The sequence below is a fragment of the Schistocerca piceifrons genome, chromosome 7, assembly GCF_021461385.2.
Source record: "Schistocerca piceifrons isolate TAMUIC-IGC-003096 chromosome 7, iqSchPice1.1, whole genome shotgun sequence".
Lineage (NCBI taxonomy): Eukaryota > Metazoa > Arthropoda > Insecta > Orthoptera > Acrididae > Schistocerca > Schistocerca piceifrons.
This window is the reverse complement of record NC_060144.1, coordinates 145,080,434-145,102,254: the sequence shown is the minus strand read 5'-3', so window position 1 is coordinate 145,102,254 and position 21,821 is coordinate 145,080,434. Positions and strand designations below refer to the sequence as shown.

At 42.0% G+C, this 21,821-nt stretch overlaps 1 protein-coding gene across 1 annotated transcript in view; it reads right to left on the bottom strand.

Moving 5' to 3' along the window:
• The window catches only part of LOC124805518, a 124,487-nt gene that overhangs the window by 85,826 nt on the left and 16,840 nt on the right, over positions 1–21,821 (bottom strand). The window contains exon 3 of the mRNA XM_047266082.1: positions 1,593–1,661. Coding sequence (XP_047122038.1) covers positions 1,593–1,661 — 69 coding nt within the window. The remainder of the gene's footprint in view (positions 1–1,592; positions 1,662–21,821) is intronic.

Genomic DNA, 21,821 nt, shown 5'->3' with positions numbered 1-21,821 from the left:
GTGAACATCCATGTCAGATTTTTCATTTACCTCTGGCATCATCGGAATCACGCTTGTGAAACGGAAATGTGGTTAGGATGCGGGACTCGTACTGGGTTGCAAATGATTGCTTTCTCTGTAGTTTTCCTGTATCACACGAAACGAATATTGGAATCTGTTTGAAATACTGCCACTTGTTGGCACCATGGTTTTTCCCCTCCGTTCAGATGTGGACGATGACCCATGAGAAAGTTGCAAGCAGAAACAGGTCGATAAATCATCACAGTGAGTATGTACGTAGGGTCAGAGCTGACCACACCGACGTATGCTGAGTCTCGGGTTACCACTGGTACTTTTATCAAACTACATACTCACGGATACTTCCCACACGTTCTCAAGTTTCGATTTGGTGTACCTGTTCAGTCGACTGGATGACATTTCACTAAGAATTGTCGGAAAATTTAATTATATTGTACAGCTCATTCTTTAAAGAAACTCGTTTGCATTTTGAGACCTCTGCTGATCTTACGTTCTTATCAACAATCACCAAATTATTATTGTTAGTAATATAGCTCTGAAGTAAGCATGGGATAAGAAATACGTTAGTAACTAGAACATTTGGAATCTTGTCATAGCTTCCTCGTTGACATCACTTTTGAATTTAACGACAAGATATTCAGTTTGATTTTTCGCTGAAGATCTAAGCTGAGTCATCCACATTCCAACAAATTCCACGGTAAACAGGTAACAATGCACTGAGACACAGAATTCGTCTGAAGGAAATGTTTGTCTCCAATATGATAAATCATGGTGTCATTTCTGTATTATATACTAAACAAGAGATGCAATTATGTGATGATCAGAATGAAATGGAAGGAAAAAAAAGCAAGGGAGGAACTCGTAAACTGAGCTGGGAATGTAAAGCAAGAGGAGTACGTTCTTATAAAATAGTAAGAGTAATTCACAACAGTTATTATAACATATAAAATATATCATAAACATAGTGAACGAAATTGTGAAGCTTTCATCTGCTTCTGGGTTTCTTAGATCACTGAAAGAGCGGTTTTGTTGACACAAAGTAATACCCCACTTCTGTTTCAAGCTTCACAACTTCATTCCTTTTGCTGCACCTCTAATTCGTTCACTCGTGTCATGTGACCAGAGCGATACCATGGCGTCCTGGCGTCCAATCACAGAACCTGCGCAAGTGGCGCCTCTGTGACGGCACTGTGAACTAATGCGTCTAGTACGTCTACCCGCCCAGACAGTGTATCGTGTATTTATGTACATGTGTATGGCGTGTGTCTGCAGAAGAGCTTACGGATGCAACGGGCCACTGCACTACTGTGCATGCGCTATACTACGTTCAGAAATGTCTATAGCAGTAGTGCATTCCAAAAGACTGCAGAAAGTACCGTGGGAAATACTTGTTTTTTTTTTTTTTACTATACATGCATGCAGCTCTAATTACTTCTACAGCTATGCGTATGAAAATGGAATAGAAGCACAAAAAATTAATGTTTCTTTCTCTACATTCCAGATACATAAAAAAAGAACAGTATGTGAAAAGAAACGAGCAGAAGTGAAAGGACTCCACTGCTTTTGATTTCCACCTTGTTTATTGGAGTTGCTGGGCGTTATCCGAGAGCCGATTGAACTGTCAAGGATATCGGAAGGCTGTTCTGGAAAGGGAGAAACAGAGACAAAGAAACTAAACGTACGATAGAGAGAAGATGAACAACAAATGCTGCAATAGTAATAAAATCGTCAGTAATGATACACTACAGCTCTTGAGCAACAATTCAGTCATTATGTAACATTAGAGATGTCACCAACAGTACGCAACTAAATACTCTTAAGACAGCGTGTGATCACAGGGTAGATACTTGGAAGATATTGGCTACTAGCCACAAATACAGTTCACAAATAGGCATCAGTGCAACTTAAAACTTAAGAACTCTACAGTTTGCTATAGAATGTGCACACTAGATTATGTTACCAAAAGTAAATTAAAAATACTGGGGACAGAAAACATAAACCAAAATCTACATTACGTAAATATACTCTTTACTCTACGCTTAAGTTTCAATTCTGCACAAATAAAGACTAAAATCTAAGAAAAGTGTGCTTCATCTTGATGGAAAAATAGAAACTACCTTCATCCTGTTACAGATGATAGAAGTACGTCAAGAAACAGCACCGCCTGCATAATTTTAATCGTTATTTTTAGCGGTTTGAAGGTCTGGTTTTAAGTTGAACATTTTATAGCTTTTTTTCTTTACCACAAAAATGTTTCGGGAATAGTCAGAAAATTATATCAATTAATGTACTCGAGACTTACTGTAAAATGGAAAAATGTCTATCATTTTCTTTTATAGCTGGTGTTAAACACATTTTACTCTTCAATGGGTATTAGTTTCATGACGCAAATAAAACAGAAAATAGAAAATAAAGAAAAATTTGTTTGAACCTATCGTTTAAAATGTTTGGAGTTTTGAGCAGTTGCATGGTTCTATACTTACGTGCAGAAGTCCAAAGCTAGAAATGGAAAAGTTAACGAGAACAACAGGGAAATTAAATATTATTTTACTGAATACAGGCTAACATTTGTATCTTTTCGTAAATGTGTAACGTGAAAAGTTATTTAGTTAATTGCGTGAAACTTGGATTCTTTGTGACTAGGCAAGTAAAGTTCTGAAACGGAAGCTCCTCTCGATGACAGTAAGAAGCAGGATAGTCGATACTGCCTACAGGAAGTCAGCTGTCAGCAGTGAACATGCGACACAGAAGCAGGAGCCTCGATCCACGTGCAAGCCTTGGCAGTGTTATCGGCTTCGCCTTGTTCGTCTGTCAGCGTAGACAGACACACTATGCTCCGCCCTTCACCTTTGTACCTAATGTGTCCATCCTTCTGGTATCCAAACAGGTATCAACCCTTAAGTATTTAATGTTGTTATGAAAAGCGCAATAGCTCCAATTTCATAACGTGTGATGTTAAGTAAATACCCTCAATAGATCTACACTGTGCTTTTAGTGCACTTGTTAATTCTGTTGGAGGTTTTACAAATACAATAAAGGTTGACTCATCCATTGTGCCGTTGAGAAACAATTTCGTTAAGTGTTTACGTGATTTTGACTGCCCATATCATATATGACTATGACTTTCAGAACATATTGTTTGGGCAGTAGGCGTTATACGAAAGTGATACCCATTGCAAATATGTGTGACGAAACAGGCTCCATCAATGGTGAGAACGAAGGGAAACTAGTTAATGGACACTAGTGATAAGCATCGAACCGAATTGCTGTTATCCAATGCCAGAGAACATAAGTAACAGTAAAATGTAGTACACAACAAAGTGTTTATTTTACGTCTATGAGCATATTTCTCGCTACTTTTGTCGTGCATGCTCACAAATTTTCACACATCACATTACATTTGCTCACTGACGAACACAGTGTGCTTAAGGTTACCAGAATCTTGAACTGCTGTCACCTGTTGTATAACTAGCGTGCCCGTACGCTCCGTCAGCACTTTACATATTTTCCATAAAGGCAATCTATAAAGGAAAATGAATCAAGCGCTTTACCAGGTCATTAAGCACTGCCCCCTTCTAAAATGTAACCATCTTCCTATGAACTCAGTACTCTGTCTTACCTTCACCTCACTCAGTTTCTCTCCAAAAATGATTTGCTTTGAAACTTCCTGGCAGATTAACACTGTGTGCCGGACCGAGACTCGAACTCGGGACGTTTGCCTTTCGCGGGCAAGTGCTCTACCAACTGATGTTTCATATCAGCACACACTCCACTGCAGAGTGAAAATCTCATTCTGGAAACATCCCCCAGGGTGTGGCTAAGCCATGTCTCCGCAATATTCTTTCTTTTAGGAGTGCTAGTTCTGCAAGGTTCGCTGAAGAGCTTCTGTAAAGTTTGGAAAGTAGGAGACGAGGTACTGGCAGAAGTAAAGCTGTGAGGACGGGGCGTGAGTCGTGCTTGGGTAGCTCAGTTGGTAGAGCAATTGCCCGCGAAAGGCAAAGGTCCCGAGTTCGAGGCTCGGTCCGGCACACAGTTTTAATCTGCCAGGAAGTTTCATATCAGCGCACACTCCGCTGCAGAGTGAAAATCTCATTCTGGAATGATTTGCTTTCCTTACGGCATGTTGCAAAAATTACCTCCGATTTTCTTACTCTGTGAAACACAATCTATCGAAAAAAGTAAATGCTAGTGTTTCTGAAATCATTCCATACCAGGGAAAGACTGAAAAAAATTATACTGGTATGCTATCTGTACTAACTTCAACACCCTTATTTTAGGTTGTAATTAAGAGAAGGCACGTTGTCTCAATTTTATTTCTGAAAAACTTAACAAATGAAGACAGAGGAAATTTAAGTTAATGGTAAAAAAATCCGGCAATGTAATTAGTAACCTTTTAAGATGGTGTATTAAAATAGAGAAACGAAGTGAGGTTAAATAACTTAGTTACTGATTTCTTGGTAAAAAATTTTAAAAGAGTGTGTATGGTGTTGCCTCCTGAACTGTTTCACTGTGCCAGCTGTAGTGAAACTCACAGTTTTAGAGTTTGACGTGGAGTCCGAACGGCAGTACATCTCTGCAATTTTCACATCAACACTGCAAGAGGTGGAAGGGGTGACATATAAAAGCCCTGTACACGATTAGACATAGAATCACAGCTCTTTGATTGCATGGTCTGACTCTTTACCACTAGGCCACAATGCTGCACATTTCGCACTCTTGGTATTATTCACTGAAGAAATATACTAACGCAAAACAAAAAAGCACTGAGATGATAATATAATATTAAACAGTGAGCTATGAGTATGTATAAATATTACATTAAAAGACAGATAGTGTATGTAAAAACCACAAAACAGTCCTCAACCATTATACCAGAAAGAAGTAGTTGTGTGCAACACCACATCAAATTCATGGAATGTCGGTGAAAATGAAATAATACTTAGTGAATCGTAATTCCTGCTGAATCAATACAGTAATGATGGGTGGACTATACACGAATTGTGTGACAACTTAACAGCAACATGCACTGAAACGAAAACTTTTCCATGATAGTAGTAACTGGCAAACTTGTGAAAGTGAGTACCGGTTTAGGACAGAGTCACTGTCAAAATAATGGTATACACATAACAGACACATGTTTAATGGCTGTTACTGTTGTTTTCTTCAAGCATATGACCGGTTCGTTGCTACTTAGCAGGCTTGACTATCTTCTGCAAATCTCTTCATCTCCGCATAGGTACTGCAATCTACACTCATGCTCATAAATTAAGGATAATTGCAGAATTTGGTGCCACACAACGTGGCACTACACAAAACTGGACCTAATAACATAGGCACATAGGGAACACACACGACACATGTCTATAAGTCCATGGTATTGGTGAAAAGTTGAGAAAACAGTCCCGAAATACATGTGCTAGGAAACGCCACTGTTTCCTGAGCATGCACCGCGACATCAGTATGGGATGTGATCACCAGGCACGTGTACACAGGCCGCACAACGGGTTGGCTTACTCTGGATCAGGTGGTCGAACAGCTGCTGGGGTATAGCCTCCCATTCTTGCACCAGTGTCTGTCGGAGCTCCTGAAATGTCGTAGTGGTTTGAAGACATGCAGCTATACTCCGAGAGCATCTTAGACGTGCTCGACGGGGTTTAGGTCTGGAGAACAGGCAGGACACTCTATTTGCCTGATACATTGTTTCAAAGTACTCCTCCACGACGGCGGTTCGATGGGGCCGTGCGTTATCATCCATCAGAAGGAAGGTGGGACCCAGTGCACCCCTGAAAAGGCGGTCATACTGGTGCAAAATGCCGTCCCCATACACCTGACCTGTTACAGTTCTTCTGTCAAAGACCTGCAGGGATGTACGTGCACCAGTCATAATCCCATTCCACACCATCAAAACATGACCTTCGTATAGGTCCCCTTCAAGGACATCTTGTTCCTAGTTCACACCTGATGAAAACCCGGCGAGAATCACTGTTCAGACTATACCTGGACTCGTCTGCGAACATAACTTGGAACCACTGTCCCAATGACCATGTACTGTGTCCTTGACTCCAGTCTTTACGGACTCTCCTGTGACCAGGGCTCAGTGGAATGTATCTTGCAGATCTCCGGGCGAATAAACCATGTCTGTTGATTCGTCTGTACACTGTGTGTCTGGAGACAACTGTTCTACTGGCTGCGGTAAGGTCCCGAGCAAGGCTACCTGCAGTACTCCGAGACCGTCTGCGGACGCTGATGATGAGATACCGGTCTTCTTGTGGTGTTGAACACTGTGGACGTCCCGTACTGTTGCGACTGGACACGCTTCCTTTCTGCTGGAATCGTTGTCATAATCTTGAGATCACACTTTGTGGCACGCGGAGAGCCCGTGCTACGACCTGCTGTGTTAGACCAGCCTCCAATCGCCCTGGTATTCTACCCCTCATAAGCATGTATTCTTTGAACCATTCTCAACACACAGTCACCATTAGCACGTCTGAAAACGTCTGCACACTTACTCACTGCACCGTACTCTGACATCCAACGACACACCTCTGCGTGTGTGGACTGCTGCCAGCGCCATCGTGCGACGACCGCAGGTCAAATGCACCACCGCATGGTCATACTCCGAGGTGATTTAAACCCGCAAACCACCCACCACAGCTTGTTTCACCATGTATCAGCACTATCCTCAATTTATAACCATGACTGTACATCTATTTGAACCTGTTTCCTATGTTCAGACCTTTGTTTTTCTCTACAGCTGCACACACACACACACACACACACACACACACACACACACACACAGACAGACAGACACGCACACACACACACACACACACACACAAATTTCCAACCCACTTCCTAATTCACGATTATTTTATGCTGTAGGATCTGTCCTATCAATCAGTTCCTTCCTCTAACGAAATTGTGGCACAGTTTCCCCCCCCCCCCCCCCACCGCCGTTTCATTTGACACCTTCGTATTAGTTTTTTGAGAACATTCCTAGGTAGCACCGCATTTTAAAAATTGCAAGTGAGCGAGCATGCAGTAGTTCATATAGGCAGTCAGGGAAGACCACCACCCAGGAGTGTTCGTGGAAGAACTCGCCCGCAGCGAAGGTCAGTGATACTTAGTCAGCTGACATTTGCTTTGAAGAGCTGTCCCAAGACAGAAGTCACAATGCAGATACGATATCCCATATTGCCAGGCCTCAACAGAGTCAATTTTTAACAACCCAAATGTGGCAGGTGGGGAACTACTGTTTTGCCGAGTCCTGGAAGAATTCTGTTGTTAACAGAACATAAAAAGCCGAGCTTCATCGAAGTACACAATCCAAAACAGATAAAATCAAAAATGTAGGTGACAATCCTGGAGTAAGGCACGTCTGAAGGCATGGGTCGCCGCAAAACTCAGGCACTAAAATAAAACTAATGTTTAATACAATATACAGTCTGACAATTATTGAACTATATGAGAAAAATCATAACTTAGTTACGAACTACGACATGCACACACTTTATTCAATATTTGAACGTCACTACAGATAATCGGATTTAGGTTATGACATGTTCGATACGTTTGCCATCATTGGCGATTATGTGGCGCAGACGAATACCAAACTTCTGCATGACCCGCTGAAGTGCCGGAACATCGAAGTTGTCGATGATCTCCAGAATGGCTGTTTTCAGCTCAGCAATACTTTCGGGATTATTGCCGTACACCTTGTCCTCAACACTGCCCCACAGAAGGGAGTCGCATGTGTTCAGATCCGGAGAATACGGCAGCCAATCGAGGCCCATGCCAGTGGCCTCTGGGTACCCCAGAACCAGAATGCGGTCCCCAAGATGCTCCTACAGAACACAAAACACTCTCCTGCTTCAATGTAGTCGAGCTCCTTCCTGCATTAACGACATGTTATCGAAATGAGGTTCACTTTGGATAATGGGGATGAAATCACCTTCAAAAACCTTCACGTACTGTTCGGTAGTCAACGTACCATCAAAGAGTATCGTAACGATTATTCCCACCCCCATGAACCATGGACCTTGTCGTTGGTGGGGAGACTTGCGTGCCTCAGCGATACAGATGGCCGTACCGTAGGTGCAACCACAACGGAAGGGTATGTGTTGATACGCCAGACAAACGTGTGGTTCCTGAAGAGGGGCAGCAGCATTTTCAGTAGCTGCAGGGGCAACAGTCTGGATGATTGACTGATCTGCCCCTGTAACACTAACCAAAACGGCATGGCTGTGCTGGTACTGCGATAGGCTGAAAGCAAGGGGAAAGTACAGCCGTAATTTTTCCCGAGGGCATGCAGCTTTACTGTATGGTTAAATGATGATACCGCTCTCATGGGTAAAATATTCCGGAGGTAAAATAGTTCCCCAATCGGATCTCCGTGCGGGGACTACTCAGGAGGACGTAGTTATCAGGAGAAAGAAAACTGGCGTTCTACGGATCGGAGCGTGGGATGTCAGATCCCTTAATCGGGCAGGTCGGTTAGAAAATTTAAAAGGGAAATGGATAGGTTAACGTTAGATATAGTGAGAATTAGTCAAGTTCGGTGGCAGGAGGAACAAGACTTTTGGTCAGGTGAATACAGGGTTATAAATACAAAAACAAATAGGGGTAATGCAGGAGAAGGTTTAATAATGATTAAAAAAGTAGGAGTGCGGGTAAGCTACTACAAACAGCATAGTGAACGCATTATTGTGGCCAAGATAGACAAGAAGCCCACATCTACTACAGTAGCACAAGATTATATGCCAACTAACTCTGCAGATGATGAAGAAATTGATGAAATGTATGATGAGACAAAAGAAACTATTCAGGTTGTGAAGGGAGACGAAAATTTTATAGTCATGGGTGACTGGAATTCGAGAGTAGGAAAAGGGAGAGAAGGAAACATAGTAGGTGAATATGGATTGGGGGTAAGAAATGAAAGAGGAATTCGTCTGATGGAATTTTGCACAGAGCATAATTTAATCATAGCTAACATTTGGTTCAAGAATCATAAAAGAAAGTTGTATACATGGAAGAATCCTGGAGATACTAGAAGGTGTCAGACAGATTACATAATGGTAAGACAGAGATTTAGGAACCAGGTTCTAAATTGATAGACATTTCCAGGGGCAGATGTGCTCTGACCACAATCTATTGGTTATGAACTGTGGATTAAAGCTGAAGAAACTACAAAAAGGTGGGAATTTAAGGGGATGGGACCTGGATAAACTGAAAGAACCAGAGGTTGTACAGAGTTTCAGGGAGAGCATAAGGGTACAATTGACAGGATTGGGGGAACGAAATACAGTGGAAGAAGAATGGGTAGCTCTGAGGGATGAAGTAGTGAAGGCAGCAGAGGATCAAGTAGGTAAAAAGACGAGGACTAGTAGAAATCCTTGGGTAACAGAAGAAATATTGAATTTATTGATGAAACGAGAAAATATAAAAATGCAGTAAATGAAGCAGGCAAGAAGGAATACAAACGTCTCAGAAATGAGATCGGCAGGAAGTGCAAATCTGCTAAGCAGGGATGGCTAGAGGACAAATGTAAGGATGTAGAGGCTTATCTCACTAGGGGTAAGATAGATACTGCCTACAGGAAAATTAAACAGACCTTTGGAGAAAAGAGAAAAACTTGTATGAATATCAAGACCTCAGATGGAAACCCAGTTCTAAGCAAAGAAGGGAAAGCAGAAAGGTGGAAGGAGTTTATAGAGGGTCTATACAAGTTCGATGTACTTGAGGACAATATTATAGAAATGCAAGACAATGTAGATGAAGATGAAATTTGAGATACGATACTGCGTGAAGAGTTTGACAGAACACTGAAAGACCTGAGTCGAAACAAGGCCTCCGGAGTAGACAACATTCCACTGGTACTACTGACAGCCTTGGGAGAACCGGTCCTGACAAAACTCTACCATCTGGTGAGCAAGATGTATGAGAGAGGCGAAATACCCTCAGACAGATGTGTTGACAGATGTGAAAATTACCGAACTATCAGTTTAATAAATCACAGCTGCAAAATACTAACGCGAATTTTTTACAGACGAATGGAAAAACTGGTAGAAGCCGACATCGGAGAAGATCAGTTTGGATTCCGTAGAAATGTTGGAACACGTGAGGCAATACTGACATTACGCCTTATCTTAGAAGAAAGATTAAGGAAAGGCAAACCTACGTTTCTAGCATTTGTAGACTTAGAGAAAGCTTTTGACAATGTTGACTGGAATACTCCCTTTCAAATTCTAAAGGTGGCAGGGGTAAAATACAGGGAGTGAAAGACTATTTCCAATTTGTACAGAAACCAGATGGCAGTTATAAGAGTAGAGGGACATGAAAGGGAAGCAGTGGTTGGGAAGGGAGTGACACAGGGTTGTAGTCTCTCCCCGATGTTATTCAATCTGCATATTGAGCAAGCAGTAAAGGAAACAAAAGAAAAATTCGGAGTAGGTATTAAAGTCCATGGAGAAGAAATAAAACTTTGAGCTTTACCGATGACACTGTAATTTTGTCAGAGACAGCAAAGGACTTGGAAGAGCAGTTGAACGGAAGGGACAGTGTCTTGAAAGGAAGATATAAGATGAACATCAACAAAAGTAAAACGAGGATCATGGAATGTAGTCGAATTAAATCGGGTGATGATGAGAGAATTAGATTAAAAAATGAGACACCTAAAATAGTAAAGGAGTTTTGCTATTTGGGGAGCAAAATAACGGATGATGGTCGAAGTAGAGAAGAAATAAAATGTAGACTGGCAATGGCAAGGAAAGCGTTTCTGAAGAAGAGGAATCTGTTAGCATCGAGTATAGATTTAAGTGTCAGGAAGTCATTTCTGAAAGTGTTTGTATGGAGTGTAGCCATGTATGGAAGTGAAACATGGACGATAAATAGTTTGGACAAGAAGATGATAGAAGCTTTCGAAAGGTGGTGCTACAGAAGAATGCTGAACATTAGATGGGTAGATCACGTAACTAATGAGGAGATATTGAATAGAATTGGGGAGGAGCTTGTGGCACAACTTGACAAGAAGAAGGGACCGGTTGGTAGGGCATGTTCTGAGGCATCAAGGGATCACAAATTTAGTATCGGAGGGCAGAGTGGAGGGTAAAAATCGTAGAGGGAGACCAAGAGATGAATACACTAAGCAGATTCAGAAGGATTTAGGTTGCTGTAAGTACTGGGAGATGAAGAAGCTTGCACAGGATAGAGTAGCATGGAGAGCTGCATCAAACCAGTCTCAGGACTGAAGAGCACAACAACAACAACCGATTATTCAGTGACCGGACATTGCACAGTCAACCGTTGAAGGTGAAGAGGCTTCTCGTTAATGAAATGCGGAGTCTCAGTCCCCTAAATGCGCCAGTTTTGCTTATTGACGAACTTGTCCAAATAAAACTGGGCTTCGTCACTAATGCGCAAGCGCATGCTCATAGTAATTCGCAATATGCCCCGCGTCCAATCGAGCAGTTTGAATGTCTTAACGAAAATCGTTCAGAGGTTATGACGTTTTTTTTTTTCATGTAGTTCAATAATTGTCACCCTGTAAAAGCAGCCACGCCTGGTTAAAATAAATAGTTTAGAATTTAGAGATAGAAACTCGTCTGTGCTGCCGAGTTACCACCTCAGTGGCCGTAGACAGCATCTTACAGAGACCAGGACACAGTTTTTCAACAAGTATTAGTAAGCGTACTACTGGTTAACCGCATGAAACATGAGCCAGAGAAAGGCACAACACTCTTTCGAGGCATCATTTTAGGACGGGGCTCGTAATATCCATAGTTCAGCTAGTGAAAATGACGTGAAGAACGAAAAGCGCAAAAACACGAGTCTACCTTTTAGGAATCAAATGATGCTAAATCACTTCTCCCCCAGACTCTTCTTCGTCAAGATCTGTCACCGCCACATTTCTCTGTACGTCGTCAGGCTAACAGCCAGGTACCTCTTCGAGAAGATAAGAACTTGAAAAATCTGATTGAGTTGAACTTACGGGCAGACACAACCAATGACTAATTTTACAGCGACTTCAGTCTTCAACTGCAGATTAATATAGTAAGATCCAACTGCGACAGCAAGACGAGGTGTAGGCACAGTGAAAGCATTTTTACTTTTTAGTTTCAGTAAATTATTATAATCAGACCCCAGGTCCCTTAACCATAACTGTCAAGATATTAGTCTAGATTGTCACTGTACTGTCAGATGAATTGCTATACACTTTGATGTAATATGATGTCATAATGTGAGTTAATTGTGATTCTTGTATAATGCTGTAGGTAATGATGTGCTTATTCATTATTTTGGAGGACAATGATTAATTAAATCAGAGCATCAGAACTACTTTACATGCCACTAATCAACATACCGAGTCATACTCTTACAATCCACACAAACTGCCTTCAGGAAACAATTTACAATACTTAAATTTTTGTTCAACGGTAATAAACTCCTCTGTTTCAGAAATGCTTTTCTTTCTATTGCAAGTCTGCATTTTATACTCTGTCTACTTTCATCATCATGCAACTTTGCTGCCTAAGTAGAAGTGTACTTTCATCATCATGCAACTTTGCTGCCTAAGTAGAAGTGTACTTTCATCATCATGCAACTTTGCTGCCTAAGTAGAAGGGACGAACAAATGAAAATGAGGCAGATGAACAATAAAAAAATTTAGTTAACTTTTTACTTTTTTAAAAGTAACAGCCATATCTGTTCAAATATCTATCCCACTGTGCCGCGAGACGGTCAGTCTCTTCATGGATAAATATTAGCGGTTGCCTAAGGAACCATGATCGTACCCAGATGAGGACATCTTCGCCCGAAGCAAATCGGTGACCAAGAATGTCTTTCCTCAGAGCTCAAGACATATGGAAATCGAATCAGATGAGATAGGGTCTGTATGGCCTTCCCAGAAAAACTTCTGCAGCCCCACATGTTGATAAGGTTGTTTCGACTATGCTGGAAAGGTTTCACTGCGAAGCCCTTCCACATCCTCCAAACAACCCCGATCTGTCCCTATGCGATATCCACATTTTTTGAAGATGTGAACGACGGTATTCGTTCCCGTCGATTTGCTTCGGACGAAGAGGTGCATGTCTGGGTACAATCATGGTTCTGTACTCAACCGCAAACATTTTTCCGTGAGGTTTGTATCACAGTGAGATAAATGTACTAACAGTTATGATGATTACTTTAAAAATAATAAACAGTTTACTTACATTTTTCCAACTACCTTGTTTTCGTTTTACTGTTCCTTATAGAAAAACTCAATGACTACTCCTAGTGTCTCATACCCTTAGTATTGCCTGATTTAATACGACTGAATTCCATCACCTTTGTTTTACTTTTGTGGTTAATCATCTTATAACCTCATTCCAAGACACTATCTTTTCCCTTCAGCTGAAGTTGTAAGTCCGTTGCTCTCTCTAACAGAAGCACAGTTTCATCGGCAAACCTCAAAGTCTTTATCTCTTTTCCTTGAACTAATTTATTTTCAAAATTTGCCATAGCTTCTTTAATTTATGCTCAATCTAACTTATCAGAAGCTTCCTTTAAATCCAGAAGCTCTATAAACGTGTGTGTACTTTTCTTTAGCCTGTCTTCTAAAAAACACGTAGGGTTAGTATGGCTTCGCGTGTTCCTGCATTTCTCCAGAACGTAAACTGATCTCCCCAGGTGTCGGTTTCTACCAGTTTTTCCATTCTATTATAAATAAATGGAGTCAGTATTTGCAACCATGACTTACCACAACACTGGTGCGGTAATATTTACATCTGTCGTTACATGTCCTGTGTGGGACAGAAATTATTACATTTTTCTTATTTCACCTGTGCGATATATCCTGCACACCACGTGGCATAGTTTAGTCACCGCTGGCTCTCTGAAGGATCTCAGTAATTCCGAGGGAATGTCCTCTACTTCGGGAGATTTCTTTCGACTTCAGTCTTTCTTAGCTCTGTCAGATTCTTCTAGAGGTATATCTCCCATTCCATCGTCATCTACATCCCCTTCTGTTTCTGCAATATGATCAAATGTTATTTATATCCCCGTATGTATATCTTATATGTCTTCCAACCTCCCATCCTTTCCTTCTTTGCCATCTGAGCTCTTGATATTCATACGACTGCTTCTTTATTTTTTGTGCTTTTCCAGTACGTCCATATTCATTCTTCCCCTAACAGCCTTGAATTTCTCGTATAGCCACTTGTGTCTCGTCAGTTTGCACTTCCTGATAATCTCATTTCTAGACGTTTTCTTATTCCCGTTGCCTGCTTCATGTTCTGCACCTTTATATTTCTCCCTTCGTCATTTGGATTAAGTATCTCAAGCGTTATTCAAGAATTTCTATCTGACCTAGCTTTTTTGCTTAGTCAATCCCATGTTACCTTCGTCATTCAATCACTCAATACCCGTTGTGTTTCTTACGCTTCCTTCAGCCAATCGTTGCCTAAAGTTCGTCCTAAAACTCTCAAATTACTGCCAAATTACCTAGGTACTATCTCCCTAATTTCCTACGTTTCTGCAATTTCATAATTTTTTTAACATACAGTACATAAACAATAAATTATGATCTGAGTGTACGTCTGTCCAGCGGAATCATTTTACAGTTTAAAATCTGGTTTGGAAACCTCTGTCTTCCACATACACAATTTATGTGAAAGTTTCCGATACTCCAGCTCTCTTCTACGAATACAACCTCCTTTCAAGAATTTTCAAACTACGTATTAGCAATAAATAAATGGTGCTCAGTGCAAAAGTCTACGCGCTGTTTCCTCTTCCATTCCTCTCTCCTAGTTCACGTTCTCCTACTGCTTTGAAGTCTCCTTTTTTATCTACTGTTGAATTCCAGTCGACCAACCTAGTTAAATTTTCTCCCCCTTAACTATCTGAATACTTTCTGTATTCCACCAGACATTATTTTAGCATTTCCGTCACCTGCAGTGCTAGCAGACTTATAATAATGAGACAAAACATTGTGACCACTGCCCTCCGTGACGATGGATGCTGCCTGGTGGCGTTGCAGGAACGTGACACGGCAACAAAAGTATTTAAGAGTAGCAGACATGGACGGGGATCAACCTAGCGAAAATATGGGGAGCTAATGGGAAGTGACTTTCACAAAGGGCATAATATTATAACACAGAGCCTGCGGACGAGTACCTCGTAAATGGAAAAGTTGGTCGAATGTTCTCCCGCTCAAGTCGTGAGTGTGGTGTCACCGCCAGACACCACACTTGCTAGGTGGTAGCCTTTAAATCGGCCGCGGTCCGTTAGTATACGTCGGACCCGCGTGTCGCCACTATCAGTGATTGCAGACAGAGCGCCGCCACACGGCAGGTCTAGAGAGACGTCCTAGCACTCGCCCAGTTGTACAGCCGACTTTGCTAGCGATGGTTCACTGACAAATTACGCTCTCATTTGCCGAGACGATAGTTAGCATAGCCTTCAGCTACGTCATTTGCTACGACCTAGCAAGGCGGCATTATCAATTGCTATTTATCTTGTGAAGCATGTATCGTCAGACCGATTTTTACCAATTAACGATTAAAGTTAAGTATTCCAGAAGCTACGTACTTTTTTACTAGACTCAACTCCTTTAACTGTTCCAGACCTCACGCCAGCCTGCGTGAGCTTAAACGCGTGCCTTTCGGCTACCTCCTAGTGGCTTGGCTGTCTTGCCAAGTCACAACAGTGAGCATCTACGGAAGAGGTAGATGGACAATAAAACTACCACTACGCGATAAATAGTTGGACGTCCACGACTCTTCACACAACATGGAGTTCGGACGATTGTCTGCTCTGTAAGGTAAACTTGAGAGTCATTTTTGTGGTATCTCTGCCAAAAGAGCACAATGTTGGTGAACGCACAAGTGTTTCGGACCACACCGTTCATCGTGCATTGTTGAACATGGAGCTCCGCAGCAGACAACTTCATGTTGATCTAATAACGTCGTCAAGTATGACTGCCATGGGCTCGTGTCCATCAGGTTTCAACCGTCGATCAGTGATAACCTATCGGCTATTCCGGTAAGCCGGGCGTTGTGTCCGAGTGGTTCTAGGCCCTTCAGTCCGGAACCACGGTGCTGCTACGAACGCAGGTTCGAATCCTGCCTCGGGCATGGATGTGTGTGATGTCCTTAGGTTAGTTAGGTTTAAGTAGTTCTAAGTCTAGGGGACTGATGACCTCAGTACAGCGCGCCACGGACGCAAGCTGGGGGAAGCAGTATTATGCTACGGGAGACGCTCTCTTGCTCTTGCATAGTATGTGTCTCAGTAATCCAAGACCCACTGACAGCTGCGAACCACCTGCATCCCTTCATGCTTGTGTCTTCCCCGACGGTGAAATCATCTTTGAGCAGTGTAATTGTCCGCGTCTCGGAGCTAGAACCGTGCTATAGTAGCTTGGGCAGCATTATAGTGAACTCACGTTGATGTCTGGGAAACCAAATTCGCCTGACCTAAATCCTAAGGCACCTATGTGGGTCGTAATCGGGCGCCATCTCTACATATGCAAATCAGCGGCCCGTTTATAACACGAATTACATGACCTATACGTAGGTATCTAATGCGACATCTCTCCACAAACCTTCCAATAAACTGTCGGATCCGTGATAAGCGGAATTAGAGATCTGTTTCGTCCCAAAGACGAACAAACAAGCTGTTAAGCAGGTGGCCATAATGTTTTGGCTCTGCGGAGTGTAAAGTTGTTCTATTCTGGCGAGCGTTGGCTTCTTTTCCAATTTGGTTACCATAATGCATCCAGTATGCTATTCATAGTAGCTTACACGCATTCCTATTTTCTTTTTGATCATTAGACTTGCTCCCGCTTTGCCCCTATTAGATACGGTGTTAATACGCAATTTATCACATGACAAACGTCTTCCATCTGTACAGCATTATCTTGGACAAATGATGTTACGAATTTAGGTAAGATGTCGTCGATCTTGTAACGCAACTCGATTCTAAAAAGCCGTTTTGAATACGGGAATGTGCCTGGCGAATAAACTGTATTCCTTAATTAGACTTTGTGTTTTGTCGCATACGTTGCAATGACTGTGTGCTAATGAATACCCTGTCCACATTGTATTACATCGAGAACATTTTTGTAAATATGAGATATTTGTACCTGTACTGTAATTTCAACAACTGGAGAAAATGCTGTATGAAATGTTATATGCGATAATACGTCTGCTGTCAGTTGAACAATGTTAGCGTCACAAAACAAGATACATAAATTAAAATTACAACTAAAATTACCGTAAACAACCTATATAAAAAGGCGGTCTGAATCCGAAAACGTTGTGGGATCTAGGAATCGTTGTATAGTGGGGTGAAATTAAGTAGTCCACAAGGATATATGGAGACTTAGCATGACTGTGTGACAATGCCGTTAACCATGGGCTTGTAAAGCATAACATCCTGTCTCTATATATTAACTGTCTCTACCTGGCGTCTCTACCCAAGATAAGATTCGCTTGAGAACGTCCATCCCTCGGAAACAGTTCACATTGTCCTCCACATTGCACTCTACACTTGTGAAACTTCCCACTTTATTTGCACCATTGCTCATTACTAAAACCAGTCCCCAGCTTCTTGTCTTGTGGATCACTGTTTTCTAAGATCTGCTGATGGCAGGAACTCCAAAGTCTGTGTTTTCAGATAAATGAAACTGTTAGCAAAACTAAATTCTACTCTATACATATATTATACCTTTTCTAATCCAACCCAATAGTCTCCATTCTTCTCTCCACACCTAGTAATAATCTCCTTGCCCACATCCACTTTTCTCATTACGATACCCATTCTACTTAGACATTCTATGTAGAGTTGGAGTCAAGCATTCAGGAGATCGCATGCAGTTGAACCATAGCGTTTCCGATACCTGTTTCATCGGTACACTACATAAGCGATTCTGGCATCCACTTACAAGTCATTATCAAGCGCATACTCCACCAAGATCTAGACTGAAGTGTTGGAAGAACTTTTTACTGTCAAAATCTGTACTAAATGAAACAGCCAAGAAAGCCAGAGGACAACCGCTTGCAGCCAAAGTAAGTTATCTCCAAGCACGGGTAAAGCCAGTAGAATGCTTACCAGCAGGGCACAACTTAGACTGGCCCTCATGGATGTCACTGGACAGTTAACGAACGGGCGCTGGCTAACCTACGCAGAACCTAATGCAATGCGGGTACTTACAGAGGCTAATACTGTGTGAATGAGAAATACAGACAGCGAAACATCTGCCTTAATGTTGCCCTGAATGGCCCCGATTCCTGCAGTGAGGAGCAGTTATACATTTCTGGGCAGAGACTACATGGTTACAATTTTGTGTATATATATATATATATATATATATATATATATATATATATATATATATATATATATACGAGGTGCCAAAATAAGGTAATGAGACTGATGTGAAAAAAAATGTTACTTACCGTTTTAGTCAAGTTTAGTGTCGTCTCCTTCAAAGTAGTTCCCTTCTGGTTGCCCACACTTTTTCCAGCGCTTCTGCCATTGATGGTAACATTTCTGGAACTCGTCTTATGTAATATTCTCCAAGACCCTCGTCACAGCTTTTTGGACATCTTGTGTTGTTTGAAAATGGTGTCCCTTGACCGCCGTTTTGACTCTTGGATATAGAAAAAAGTCGCACAGAGCGATATCTGGTGAATAAGGTGGCTGTGGTAGTACAGAAATTTGTTTTGAGGTTAAAAATTGCTGTACTCACAGAGCAGTATGGGACGGAGCATTATCGTGATGCAGAATCCAATTATCAGCAATGTTGGCACGGGCACGAAGCACTCTTTTACGAAGTCTTTCTAAAATTTCTTTGTAGTAATATTGTTTAACTGTTCGTCCCGGAGGCACCAACTCTTTATGAACAATTCCCTTTGAATCAAAGAAACACAGAAGCATGCATTTCACTTTTGACTTTGACATGCGAACACTTTTTTGTATGGATGATTCCTTTGAGCACCATTGCGAACTTTGGCGTTTTGTCTCTGGATCGTACTGAAAAAGCAAACTTTCATCACCAGTGATAATACGGCTCAAAAATTCTGGATTGATTTTCGTTTGCTCTAACAGATCGGCTACCACATTTTTCTGTGTTTCTCGCTGTTGTGGTGTGAGATTTTTGGGGACCATTTTTGCACAAATCTTTCTCATAGCAAGATCTTCAGTTAGTACTAGACGAACAGTTTCTCAATTGACATTCAGTTCTTCAGCAATCATTTTCGCGAATAATCTTCGATCAGATCGTACGAGTTAACGCACCCTGGCCAAGTTGACATCTGCCCGTGAGGTTGATGGTCGTCCACTGCGGTCTTCGTCTTAAATATTTTTTATACCAACGAAAAACTTGAGCTCTTGACATAACTTCCTCTCCAAAAGCCTTCTGTAGCTTACCGTAAGTTGTCGTCGTGTTTTCACCCAATTTAACGAAAAAATAAATGGCATACCGTTGCTCAATATTATACGGTTCTATTTCCGTGATGAGAGACAAAAACACGTGTTAACTTATTACAGCTCAAGTCACGACTGAGCAGATGCATCGATGTGCCGCTTGGACTAGAAGCAGCTTATAGATCAAGGTCAAAGAAATTGTGCCTACGCAAGCCTGCAGGGTTGCCATATCTAGCAAAGAAAATCAGCCTCATTACTTTATCGTCGCACCTCATAAGTTCTTTCTGTTTCCTCACGTGAAATTGCAAGTTTATAGAATCTTGTCTGTATGCTACTGAAACGAGTAAATAAATCAATCAAGAATACAGGGAACACATACTAACTTATGGAAACACAGCGATCGCCTTGTATGGTTATTCTTATTGTATACACTGTCCAGTCACATCTATGCGTTCACATTTCAAAAGCAAGAACCTTTTGCAGCGCGGACCGTTGCGAGATGTGCAGGAAATGAGTGAATGGTCCTGGAAGGTACCGACAGGGAAACGGACCCATCGCGATTGCTATGCCGTGGCCACCTGCTGTTGAGGCAGTGGCGCGAACAGCCCAATCGAGGTAGTCCCACAGTTTCTCGGGCGAGTTTGGTAGCCAGGGGAGTACTACAAACTAATCCCGAAATTCTTTGAACCACGCACGTACACTGTGAGCTGTGTGACAAGGTTGCATTGTACTGCTGGTAGATGCTACCGTGTTGAGGAAAAACATATAGCATGTAGGGGTAGATATGGTGCCAAGAATAGATTCATATTTGTGTTGTTAAAAATTCTCCAGATCGTAATCCTCTCCTCCGACTCGTACCCTTCCGTTGATTGTTGCAGGGTGTTTGCTTTCAGGCGTTCCACGCTGTACACGCCAGCGGCGTGATTCATCTTAAAGGCCACCTGTAGCCACTCACAATGAGTGGAGGTCCAGTTGCGAGACTGTCGTGAAAATTCCCGTCTTCGTCACCGACGAACGGCAGTCAAAATGGGTGCATGAACGGTGTCTGCTGCTGAGGCCTCCATCCGTTGTACGGTTTTTGAGAAGATACTGTTGTTAGTACTTTGATTTATCTCGCTGGTCAGCTTCTCAACAGTTGCACGTCTGCCTATTTGCTTCTGTCTCGGGTTCTTCGGCCGTTTGTCTGATGATTTTACTGACGTTTCGTCAGCACGATTGGCTGGCATTGTCAAAGCTTCACCCTCCATTGCCGGTGGAGGGCCGAAGAACCAGAGACGGAAGCAAATAGGCAGTTTGCCAATAAGTGGTCACGAAAGCGTTTTTGAGTTGCACGTCAGTTCACCCGTACTCGTATCTGCAGCCATCATCACCCCTACAGTCTATGGCCTGTGGCCCAACACAGTTGCCTCGGCAGAAGTTTCGCATACCGTCATTTTGGCGTGTGCGCTATATTTTAAATACGGAGGCACGCGAACAATCGTTTTGGAAACGCTTCCACCCTTGGCTCAAACGCCAATGATCATCCCGTTTTGAACGTCAGAGATATCGCTCTGTTTTCGCATTTTTACAAGGACTGCAATATTTTACGCGTCCCCCTGGCGCGCATTATGTATCCTACACTACTAGTGTAGCCACCCCTCCCGTCTCTGTGTGGTTATTGCACGTTTCCATCGAACATAGGCAGTGGTCGCAGTGATGTGACTGGTCTAAGTATCTCAGCCTGGCTTCTCATAAATGATACCATTACGGGTTTCGGCTTATTACCAAGCGATCATCAGATTAGATTAGAAACAAGATATATGATACCGACCTGCACATGCTCTCGGCTAGCAACAATCTAGTAGCTGGCGGTGAGAAGTGTACAAATGATAAGTCGAGACTGATAACTACCCTACCTGTGTTACATGAAGCTGAAATACAGTTAGTGAAAATGATCACGAATAGATTTATGTAATTAAGTTGATCTTATTCCACGTTATCTTTACACATTGTTAAAAATTCTTTGTTTTTGTTTTAACAGGTATCTGTCAGATCGCTTCCATGTTTATCTGTCTGTTCGGTACAAATTTCGGAACTGATTTTCAACTAACTTCCCGAAGAGCTGGAGACTTGAAATTTGCAACGTAACCCTGAACCAGAAGACAATGCAGTATTAACTCGCTTCCTTGGATGGTACATGGCGGAGGGTATATTGCGTATCTCTGTCACTTCCTCTTTTTGTTTCTATTATGTTGCTTTCCTGTCTGTCTCCCAATTAAATACAAATTTTGAATTTGGTATTAAACTAATTTCACGATGAGCTTAAGGCCTGAAATTTTAAATATGACTCAAAGCTGGATGACAACACTTTCTTGTCTGTCTCTTCGGTATTAATGGAGGGATGGGGGGTGGGGGTGGGG